Below are 12,216 nucleotides of genomic sequence, written 5' to 3' on the forward strand. Positions count from 1 at the left end.
AATTCTTATTTTCAATGATGTCCTAGGAACCTGCCTGTTCAGGGGCAGAACAACAGATTTGTACCTTGTCAGCTCGGGGGTTTGAACTTGCAACCTTCCGGTTACTAGTCCAACACTCTAACCACTAGGCTACCCTGCCCTGAGACGCTGGATGGGGCGGGGCCAACCCTTACCACACACTGTACATCTCCAGCAGCATTTTCTACTAGCAACCTCCAGTGTCTTCCACCCTGCAGTGTGTGTGGGGGGAGGGGGGGGAGGGGGGAGGGGGGGGAGCTTGCATCTCAAACTAAGTGGAAAATGTGTGGAGTCGGCACCTTTTTGTAAAGCAGTCACCTCAGAATATCAGGTCTCTGGTGTAAAGCCTGGGTCTCTCCTCTCTGGTTTATTGTTTATACTGTCATGACCCTGAAGTTGAAACGGTGTAGGTTCTACTCTGGCCAGGAGTGTTACTGTAATCCAGCTCCTATTGGCCGTGTTACTGTAGTCCAGCTCCTATTGGCCATGTTACTGTAGTCCAGCTCCTATTGGCCATGTTACTGTAGTCCAGCTCCTATTGGCCATGTTACTGTAGTCCAGCTCCTATTGGCCATGTTACTGTAGTCCAGCTCCTATTGGCCATGTTACTGTAATCCAGCTCCTATTGGCCATGTTACTGTAGTCCAGCTCCTATTGGCCGTGTTACTGTAGTCCAGCTCCTATTGGCCGTGTTACTGCAGTTCAGCTCTACTGTTCTGCTCCTATTGGCCGTGTTACTGTAATCCAGCTCCTATTGGCCATGTTACTGTAGTCCAGCTCCTATTGGCCGTGTTACTGTAGTCCAGCTCCTATTGGCCGTGTTACTGTAGTCCAGCTCCTATTGGCCTTGTTACTGTAGTCCAGCTCCTATTGGCCGTGTTACTGTAGTCCAGCTCCTATTGGCCATGTTACTGTAATCCAGCTCCTATTGGCCATGTTACTGCAGTTCAGCTCTACTGTTCTGCTCCTATTGGCCGTGTTACTGTAATCCAGCTCCTATTGGCCATGTTACTGTAGTCCAGCTCCTATTGGCCATGTTACTGCAGTTCAGCTCTACTGTTCTGCTCCTATTGGCCGTGTTACTGTAGTCCAGCTCCTATTGGCCGTGTTACTGTAGTCCAGCTCCTATTGGCCGTGTTACTGTAGTCCAGCTCCTATTGGCCGTGTTACTGTAGTCCAGCTCCTATTGGCCGTGTTACTGTAGTCCAGCTCCTATTGGCCGTGTTACTGTAGTCCAGCTCCTACTGTTCTGTAGTCCAGCTCCTATTTCTGTTACTGTAGTCCAGCTCCTCCCTGAAGTGTTACTGTAGTCCAGCTCCTTTCCCTGTTACTGTAGTCCAGCTCCTATTGGCCGTGTTACTTCTCCAGCTCCTATTGGCCGTGTTACTGTAGTCCAGCTCCTATTGGCCGTGTTACTGTAGTCCAGCTCCTATTGGCCGTGTTACTGTAGTCCAGCTCCTATTGGCCGTGTTACTGTAGTCCAGCTCCTATTGGCCGTGTTACTGTAGTCCAGCTCCTATTGGCCATGTTACTGTAGTCCAGCTCCTATTGGCCATGTTACTGTAGTCCAGCTCTACTGTTCTGCTCCTATTTCTCTCTACCACTTCTCCCTGAAGTGTGCACTCGTTCACTACCACTTCTCCCTGAAGTGTGCACTCGTTCACTACCACTTCTCCCTGAAGTGTGCACGCTTTGTGAGAGAGATACAGGTGACGTAAATGGACACAAACTACGGACCATTTCTTGACGAGCTCAAGTGTGACATGTTTTTGTCGTTGCAGGTATGGGCGCTTGGCGCTGGCCAGACTGGATGAGGAAGTGAGGCTGAGAGAGTGGTCAGCAGAGAGACAACGGCTACCTGGGACTGCAGCAGGAAGAGGACCTTTGGGCAGAGGAGAGAGAGGTCAGCAGAGAGACAACGGCTACCTGGGACTGCAGCAGGAAGAGGACCTTTGGGCAGAGGAGAGAGAGGTCAGCAGAGAGACAACGGCTACCTGGGACTGCGGCAGGAAGAGGACCTTTGGGCAGAGGAGAGAGAGGTCAGCAGAGAGACAACGGCTACCTGGGACTGCGGCAGGAAGAGGACCTTTGGGCAGGTGAGGGGGGAAGGGACTGAGAAGCTTTTGAGTAGATACTACCTGGGACTGCTGCTGAAGACTACCTCTGGGTGGGGGGGGGGGGGCTGAGTGTAGCCTGGGGAGAAGAGACTACATGGGACTGCTTTTGAAGACTACCTCTGGGTGGCGGGGAGAGGAGGGGGGCTGAGAGTAGCCTGGGGAGAAGAGACTACATGGGACTGCTTTTGAAGACTACCTCTGGGTGGTGGGGAGAGGAGGGGGGCTGAGAGTAGCCTGGGGAGAAGAGACGACCTGGGACTGCTACTGGAGAGGACTTCTAAGGGGAGGGGGAGTCATACTGATGGCTATGTTGTTAACCCTGTGGTATGAACAGGTTCCTGCAGCGTGTGTCAGGGTGGAGTTACCTGACCCATGGAGAATTACTTCCAGACAGAGGCCTTCAACCTGGACAAGGTGCTGGATGACTTTGAACAGAACCAAGGTGAGACCAATTAACCAATTAGCCAATTGTCAATGAAGCAATCAGATGTACTGTTGCTGGGCTGAGAGTCGATTCTCCTCTTCTCTCCAGAGTTTTATAGGACATATTATGTGGTTATTAAAGGAGGGTGACGGTGGAGAGGGAATGCAGAGAATAGGATCAGCCTCTCCCTCAGGGTTCTGGGTAATTGGTGTCATATATATTTGGGTTGAGGTGTGTGCGAGCACTTGTCTGTGTTCCAAGTGTGTGTGTGACGTTCACATCGTTCTTCATTTTTAAAGGGTGTTGAATCTGGAGTCCTTAGCGGTGGAACTGTCACATCCGTTTCCCATTAAATCAAACTTTATTCGTCACAAGCGCCCGAATACAACCTTACAGTGATATGCTTACTTTACAAGCCCTTAACCAATGAGAGTTAAGAACATATTGACCTAATAAACTAAAGTAACACAATAACAACGCTATATATACAGGGGGTGCCAAGTCAATGTGCGGGGATAGAGGTTAGTTGAGGTAATTTGTACATGTAGCTAGGGGTATAGTGACTGCATAGATAATAAACAGCGAGTAGCAGCAGTGTTTAAACAGGGGTTTAAACAGGGGGCAGCATCAGGGTTTAAACAGGGGGCAGCAGCATCAATATAAATAGTCCACGTGGCCATTTGATTAAGTGTTGAGCGGTTTTATGGCTTGGGGATAGTAGCTGTTAAGGAGCCTTTTGGACCTAGACTTGACGCTCCGGTACCGTTTGCCTTAGCGGTAGCAGAGAGAACAGTTTGATTTGGGCGACTGGAGTCTGACATCGCCTAGTATATAGGTTCTGGATGCTAGGAAGCTGATGTACTGGGCCGTACGCACTAGCCTCTGTGCCGCCAACTGCTGAGCAGTTGACATACCAGGCGGTGATGCAACCGGTCAGGATGCTCTCGATGGTGCAGCTGTAGAACCTTTTTGAGGATCTGGGGACCCATGCCAAATATTTTCAGTCTCCTGAGGGGGAATAGGTTTTGTCGTGTCCTCTTCACGACTGTCTTGGTGTGTTTGGACCATTCTAGTTTGTTGGTTATGTGGACACCAAGGAACTTAACTCTCGACCGACTCCACTACAGCCCCGTGGTCCACAATCAGTGGTCCACAATCAGCTCATTTTGTGGTCCACAATCAGCTCATTTTGTGGTCCACAATCAGCTCATTTTGTATTTCTCACATTGAGGGAGATGTTGTCTCTGACCTCCCTATTGGCTGTTGGTAATCAGGGCCTACCACTGTTATGCCAGTTGGTCCGCGCATGCTTTGAGTACATTTCCTGGTAATCCGTCTAGCTCCGCGGCTTTGAATGTTGATCTGTTTCAAGGTCTTGCTCATATAAGCTACCGAGAGCGTTATCACACTGTTGTCCGGAACAGCTGATGCTCTCATGCATCCTTCAGTGTTGCTTGCTTTGAAGTGAGCATAAAAGGCATTTAGCTCTTCCGGTAGACTTGCGTCACTGGGCAGCTCACGGCTGGGTTTCCCTTTTGTAGTCTGTAATGGTTTTCAAGCCCTGCCACATTAGGACTCCCGAGTGTCGCATCGGTCTAAGGCACTGCGTCTCAGGCGTCACTACAGACCCTGGTTCGATTCCAGGCTGTATCACAACCCGGTCGTGATTGGGAGTCCCATAGGGCAGAGCAGAATTGGCTCAGCGTCGTCCGGTTTAGGGTTTGGCCGGGGTAGGCCATCATTGTAAATAGGAGTTTGTTCTTAACTGACTTGCCGAGTTAAATAAAAATTAAAATCAACATTCGATGAGCGTCAGTCGTACAGATTAGTGTCCCACTCCTTGAAAGCAGCAGCTCCTTTAGCTCAGTGAGGATGTTGCCTGTTACCCAAGGCTTCTGGTCGGGATATGTACACCGTCACAGTGGGGACGACGTCGTCGATGCACTTATTGATGAAGCCGATGACTAAGGTGGTGCATTCCTCAATGCCATTGGGTGAATCCCGGAACATTTTCCAGTCTGTCAAAACAGTCCTGTGGCGTAGCATCCACGTCATCTGACCACTTCCGTATTGAGCGAGTCTCTGGTACTTCCTGCTTTAGTTTTTGCTTGTAAGCAGGAATCAGGAGTATATATTTATGGTCAGATTTGCCAAATGGAGGGCGAGGGAGAGCTTTGTACGTGTGGAGTAAAGTTGGTCCAGAGTTGATTTATTTTTTACATTTTTCTTCCTCTGGTTGCTGATGTGACAAACTGGATTTAAGTTCCTCCACTGCTTCTGGGTTTCTTGTTTGGGACAACGAGATGTTCCTTCAAACGCTGTGGGGCCTTGCAAGCATTTTAAAGTTAAATGTTACACACAAAATGTGACGATGCTAAATCGTAGCTGGTACCATCAGATTCATTTAGCAGATGCTCTTATCCATTAGTGAGTTCATACCAACTTGTATGTTTTTTTTTTTTGTGCTTGTTCCCTTTTTGGGAATCGAAAAACCACAACCCTGGTGTTGCTCGCGCCAATGTCTTCCAACTGAGCCACACGGGATCAGTTGGCATGAGGTAACACAAGTGCATCAGACAATTTTAAAATTGTTGAAATAGTTAGATGTGTTCCAACACTTTTTCATGGATGGAAGTGTCCTTTAGCTAACTAACTAGTCCAACAGCATGTCCTGATCATCAAAGCATCTATCAGGTCTATTTGACTGACTGGTGTATTGTTGAATCGCATGCACCCCCCTTTAAATATTGATTTACAGAGTATTGACCCCTTGACTTTTTCCACATTTTTGTTAGGTTATGGCCTTATTCTAAAATTTCTAAAATTCATTTTTCCCTCATCAATCTACACATAATAGCCCATAATGAAGCCATGAGGTCAAAGGAATTGTCCGTAGAGCTCTGAGACAGGATGGTGTCAAGGCACAGATCTGGGGAAGGGCACAGTGCCTATGTCATTCTTAAATGAAAGACGTTTGGAACCACCAAGACTCTTCCTAGAGCTGACCACATTGCTAAATTGAGCAATCAGGGGAGAAGGGCCTTGGTCAGGGAGGTGACCAAGAACCTGATGGTCACTCTGACAGAGCTCCTCGGTGGAGATGGGAGAACCTTCCAGAAGGACAACCAGTTCTGCATTTCTCCACCAATCAGGCCTTTATGGTCGAGTGGCCAGACGGAAGCCACTCCTCAGTAAAAGGCACATGACAGCCCGCTTTGAGTTTGCCAAAAGGCCCCTAAAGGACTCTCAGATCATGAGAAACAACATTCTCAGTTCTGATGAAACCAAAGTTGACGCTTGGCATTCAGGCCAAAGACGTCACGTCTGGAGGAAACCAGGCACCGCTCATCACCTGGCCAATACCATCCTTCTGGTGAAGCATGGAGGAGGTGGTAACATCATGTTGTGGGGATGTTATTCAGCTGGGACTGGGAGACTAGTCAGGATTGAGGGAAAGATAAACGGAGCAAAAGTACAGAGATCATTGATGAAACCTGCTCAGGACCTCAGACTGGGGTGAAGGTTCACCTTCCAACAGGACAACGATCCTAAGCACACAGCCAAAGAAAATGTAGGAGTGGCTTCGGGACAAGTCTCTGAATGTCCTTGAGTGGCCCAGCCAGAGCCTGGACTTGGCATCTCTGGAGAGACCTGAAAATGGCTGTGCAGCAATGCTCCCCATCCAACCTGACAAAGCTTGAGAGGATCTACAGAGAAGAATGGGAGAAACTCCCCAAACACAGGTGTGTCAAGCTTGTAGCGTCATACCCAAGAAGACTCGAGGCTGTAATCACTGCCAAAGGTGCTTCAGCAAAGAACTGAGTAAAGGGTCTGAATACTTACACTATCGTTCAAAGTTTTGGGGTCACTTAGAAATGTATTATTTTTAAAAAGAAAAGCAATTTTTTTTTGTCCATTTAAAATAACATCAAATTGATCAGAAATACAGTGTAGACATTGTTAATGTTTTAAATGACTATTGACTATAGGTCCCGGTGCACAATTGAGCAGGAGGACAAGTACATTAGTGTCTAGTTTGAGAAACAGAAGCCTCACAAGTCCTCAGCTGGTAGCTTCATTAAATAGTACCCTCAAAACACCTGTTTCAATGTCAACAGTGAAGAAGCGACTCCGGGACGCTGACCTAGGCAGAATTCTTCTGTCCAGTCTCAACGTTAACAGTGAAGAGGTGACTCCGGGATGCTGGCCTTCCAGGCAGAGTTCCTCTGTCCAGTCTCAACGTTAACAGTGAAGAGGTGACTCCGGGATGCTGACATTCTAGGCAGAGTTCCTCTGTCCAGTGTCTGTGTTATTTTGCCCATCTTAATATTTTATTTTTATTGGCCAGTCTGAGATATGGCCTTTTCTTTGCAACTCTGCCTAGAAAGGCCAGCGCCATGAAAGTAAAGATGTGGCGCCCGGGGGGGATCGTTTCAACTTTTGTGGATCTCAGCTTCTTCTATTCCGACATCATTGTATTCCGTGGATAGCACAGTACAGTGTCTACTGTGTGTTGTTGCTGACTGTGTCTATTTAAGACTAGTGCAGAGATCAGCAGAATAGGGTTGGAGCCATGCTGTGATGAAACTGGATGGGTCATAAAGAGATTGTTTTTTTCCCCCCGCTGTTCCTGAAAGGTGACTCACCGTCGGGTGTGTGTGTGTGTGTGTGTGTTATGGGAAGTGAATGTTCAGGAATGTCGTCGACTCCCACATTCCTCAGACTGTATTCGTGTACCAGAGTGATTGATGGGTCTCAGAGGAGAGAGGGAGAGAACAGGGGAGGAGAGATGGAAGAGAACAGGGGAGGAGAGATGGAGAGAACAGGGGAGGAGAGAGGGAGAGAACAGGGGAGGAGAGAGGGAGAGAACAGGGGAGGAGAGAGGGAAGAGCACAGGGGAGGAGAGATGGAAGAGCACAGGGGAGGAGAGATGGAAGAGCACAGGGGAGGAGAGATGGAGAGATGGAAGGGAGCACAGGGAGGAGAGATGGAAGAGCACAGGGGAGGAGAGATGGAAGAGAACAGGGGAGGAGAGAGAACAGGGAGGAGAGATGGAAGAACAGGGGAGGAGGAAGAGAACAGGGGAGGAGAGATGGAAGAGAACAGGGGAGGGAGAGAACAGGGGAGGAGAGATGGGAGAGAGACAGGGGAGGAGAGAGGGGAGAGAACAGGGGAGGAGAGAGGGAGAACAGGGGAGGAGAGAGGGAGAACAGGGGAGGAGAGATGGAAGAGGGAGAGAAGAGAACAGGGGAGGAGAGAGGGAGAGAACAGGGGAGGAGATGGAGAGGGGGAGAGAGAACAGGGGAGGAGAGATGGAAGAGAACAGGGGAGAGAGGAAGAGCACAGAGATGGGAAGAGAACAGGGGGAGAGAGAGAACAGGGGAGGAGAGAAGAACAGGGGAGGAGAGATGGGGGAGTTGAGAGGGGGAGAACAGGGGAGGACAGAGGGAGAGAACAGGGGAGATGGAAGAGAACAGGGGAGGAGAGATGGAAGAGAACAGGGGAGGAGAGATGGAAGAGAACAGGGGAGGAGAGAGGGAAGAGGAGAACAGGGGAGGAGAGAGGGAGAGAACAGGGGAGGAGAGAGGGAGAGAACAGGGGAGGAGAGAGGGAGAGAACAGGGGAGGAGAGATGGGAGAGAACACAGGGCGAACGGGAGAGAGAAGCCTCTTACTGGCGCAGAGTCCACTATGGGCGACGCCCACCACTCAGTTTAATTTGCGGAGTCTTTCCATACACACAAGCGGTGGGCGGAGCGGGTTTTGTGTAGCTCGGGGTTGTAGTCATTAAGGCAAACCGTTTTTAAACGGAAGCAAACAGACACTAGTTTCTTTTGGACAAATTCAGGTGGTTCCCTCTCCGTTCCGTTTGCTTCAGTTTTTTAAAGAAATGTTCTGTTTCAGAATCGGCCTAATGAGTACGCCCCAGGGCAGCCCCAGGGCATGTTCAGTACAAAAAAAAAAAAAAACGTTTTGGAAAGCTGCAGATAGAACTGACATGATTCCTTGAGTCAGAGGTTTGTTCTACATATCTATTTGAACATTTGCCAACGTTGTGTCCTGCTGAACGCAGCCCTGGAACATGCTTGTCCCTATGTGAAGCCAAAAATAACAAATAATTCATTTAATTTGTAAAGAACATTTCTCACACACAAGGCACACATTTTTAAAATGATGATGATGAAGATGATCCAGAACTGAGACGACAATCAAAGCTATGTACGGGTGTCATCAGATCCGGAGGAGAACCGGATTAGCTGAGGTCCTTGAAAGCTTTTCTAAAGACGTTCTTGAGCCTTAGAGGACAGAGACCCTGCGGCCCTGATAACTTAACAAAATAGAAATGATGTCACTTCAATGATTTTACTGTTAGTTTATATAAGGAAATCAGTCAATTGAAATAAATTAATTAGGCCCTGATCTGCAGTTGAGGCCAGTTGGATGTACTGCCAAATTCTCTAAAATGATGTTGGAGGCGGCTTATGGTAGAGAAATTATCTGTAAACAGTTCTGGTGGACATTCCTGCAGTCAGCACACCAAATGCACATTCCCTCAACCTGTGGCAAAACTGCAAATTTTAGAGTGGCTATCGTCCCCAGCACAAGGTTCATTTCTGCAATGATCATGCTGTTTAGTCGGCTTCCTTGATATGCCACAGCTGTCAGGCGGATGGGTTGTCTTGGTAAAGGGAGAAATGCTCACTAACAGTGACGTAAATATTTGTACAGTGCATTCAGAAAGTATTCAGACCCCTTGACTTAAACCACGTTTCGTTACGGCCTTATTCTTAAATTGATTTAATTGTTTTTAACCCCTCATCAATCTACACACTCACCCCATAATGACATCACAATACCCCATAATGACATCACAATACCCCATAATGACATCACACTCTCCCCATAATGACATCACAATAAAGTGAAAACATTTAAAATATATATATATATTTGTGCAAATGTATTAAAAATTTCAAAACATACCTTATTTACATAAATATTCAGACCCTTTTCTCTGAGACTCAAAATTGAGCTCAGGTGCATCCTGTTTCCATTGATCATCCTTGAGATGTTTCTACAACTTGATTGGAATCCATCTGTGGTAAATTCAATTGATTGGACATGATTTGGAAAGGCACACACCTGTCTATATAAGGTCCCACAGTTGACAGGTGCGTATCAAAGTAAAAACCAAGCCATGAGGTCAAAGGAATTGTCCGTAGAGCTCAGAGACAGGATTGTGTCGAGGCACAGATCTGGGGAAGGGTACCAACATTCTGCAGCATTGAAGGTCTCAAAGAACACAGTGGCCTCCATTTTTTAAATGGAACCAAGTTTGGAACCACCTAGATTCTTCATAGAGCTGGCCGCCGGGCCAAACTGACCAATCAGGGAAAAGGTCCCTTGTCTGGAAGATGACCAGCAACCTGATGGTCACTCTGTCACAGCTCCAGAGTTCTTCTGGAGATGGTCGTCCTTCTGGAAGGTTCTCCCATCTCTGCAGCACTCCACCAATCAGGGCTTTATGGTAGAATGGCCAGACGGAAGCCACTCCTCAGTAAAAGGCACATGACAGCATGCTCGGAGTTTGCCAAGAGGCACCTAAAGGACTCTGACTACAAGAAACAAGATACTCTGGTCTGATGAAACCAAGGTGGTAACTCTGGCCTGAATGCCAAGCGTAACTTCTGGAGGAAACCTGGCACCATCCCTACGGTGAAGCATGGTGGTGGTAGCATCATGCTGTGGTGATGTTTTTCATTTGCAGGGACTGGTAGACTAGTCAGGATCAAGAGCGAGATGAACGGCGCAAAGTACAGAGATCCTTGACGATAACCTGATCCAGAGCGCTCAGGACCTCAGACTGGGGGTGAAGGTTCACTTTCCAACAGGACAAAGAGCCTAAGCTCACAGCCAAGACAACGTAGGAATGGCTTCGGTAGTCAGGTAGTCTCTGAATGTCCTTGAGTGGCCCAGCCAGAGCCTGGACTTGAACCCGATCTAACATCTTTGGAGAGACTTCAAAATAGCTGTGCAGCGACGCTCCCCATCCAACCTGGCAGAGCTTGACAGGATCTGCAGTGAAGAATGGGAGAAACTCCCCAAATACAGGTGTGCCAAGCTTGTGGCGTCATACCCAAGAAGACTTGTGGCTGTAATCGCTGCCAAAGGTGCTTCAACAAAGTACTGAGTAAAGGGTCTGAATACTTATGTAAATGTATTTCTTTTTTTTTTTTACTTGTAATTTGCTGTTGGGGAGGGTAATCACTACACTGTAGTGCTGTAGGACACTGTACTGCTGTAGGACACTGTACTGCTGTAGGACACTGTACTGCTGTAGGACACTACTGCTGTAGGACACTACTGCTGTAGGACACTGTCCTGCTGTAGGACACTGTCCTGCTGTAGGACACTGTCCTGCTGTAGGACACTGTCCTGCTGTAGAACACTGTCCTGCTGTAGGACACTGTCCTGCTGTAGGACACTGTCCTGCTGTAGGACACTGTCCTGCTGTAGGACACTGTCCTGCTGTAGGACACTGTCCTGCTGTAGGACACTGTCCTGCTGTAGGACACTGTCCTGCTGTAGGACACTGTCCTGCTGTAGAACACTGTCCTGCTGTAGGACACTGTCCTGCTGTAGGACACTGTACTGCTGTAGGACACTGTACTGCTGTGGGACACTGTACTGCTGTAGGACACTGTACTGCTGTGGGACACTGTCCTGCTGTGGGACACTGTCCTGCTGTGGGACACTGTCCTGCTGTAGGACACTGTACTGCTGTGGGACACTGTACTGCTGTGGGACACTGTACTGCTGTGGGACACTGTCCTGCTGTGGGACACTGTCCTGCTGTAGGACACTGTCCTGCTGTGGGACACTGTCCTGCTGTGGGACACTGTCCTGCTGTGGGACACTGTCCTGCTGTGGGTCACTGTCCTGCTGTAGGACACTGTACTGCTGTGGGACACTGTACTGCTGTGGGACACTGTACTGCTGTGGGACACTGTACTGCTGTGGGACACTGTCCTGCTGTGGGACACTGTACTGCTGTGGGTCACTGTCCTGCTGTGGGTCACTGTCCTGCTGTAGGACACTGTACTGCTGTAGGACACTGTACTGCTGTAGGGCACTGTACTGCTGTAGGACACTGTACTGCTGTAGGACACTGTACTGCTGTAGGACACTGTACTGCTGTAGGGCACTGTACTGCTGTAGGGCACTGTACTGCTGTAGGACACTGTACTGCTGTAGGGCACTGTACTGCTGTAGGTCACTGTACTGCTGTAGGACACTGTACTGCTGTAGGACACTGTACTGCTGTAGGGCACTGTACTGCTGTAGGTCACTGTACTGCTAGCAGCCGCCTCTGGTGTTTTCTTCCCCCAGCGGTTGGCATCGCTGGTGCGTCATCCCCACCTACTGTGCCCGGGAGATGGTGTCATCATGGTTTTATAGGTCACGTTCCCCTGCTCTGGTGTTGCATGCATCAACCAATGGCTGCATGCCACATCGTTGACTGTGCTGTAGGGTGGCTATAACATATGTGGTTAGCTGATAGTTAAAATACCTATCCAGTCGTTGTAAGATCTGGCAACGCCTGCGCAGAAGAACGTGCCCATAATCGCTCTCTCTCTCTCTCTCTCTCTCTCTCTCT

At 48.6% G+C, this 12,216-nt stretch overlaps 1 protein-coding gene across 1 annotated transcript in view; it reads left to right on the plus strand.

Annotated features, from left to right (window-relative positions):
- Positions 1 to 12,216, plus strand: part of LOC118379969 (zinc finger FYVE domain-containing protein 9-like) — a 65,919-nt gene that overhangs the window by 10,574 nt on the left and 43,129 nt on the right. Inside the window, 2 exon segments of the mRNA XM_052477384.1 lie at positions 1,800 to 2,114; positions 2,470 to 2,577. Of these exon segments, the coding sequence (XP_052333344.1) occupies positions 2,508 to 2,577 (70 nt within the window). The 5' untranslated portion in view covers positions 1,800 to 2,114; positions 2,470 to 2,507.

The sequence above is a fragment of the Oncorhynchus keta genome, chromosome 23 (genome assembly GCF_023373465.1).
Source record: "Oncorhynchus keta strain PuntledgeMale-10-30-2019 chromosome 23, Oket_V2, whole genome shotgun sequence".
Classification (NCBI taxonomy): Eukaryota; Metazoa; Chordata; class Actinopteri; order Salmoniformes; family Salmonidae; genus Oncorhynchus; species Oncorhynchus keta.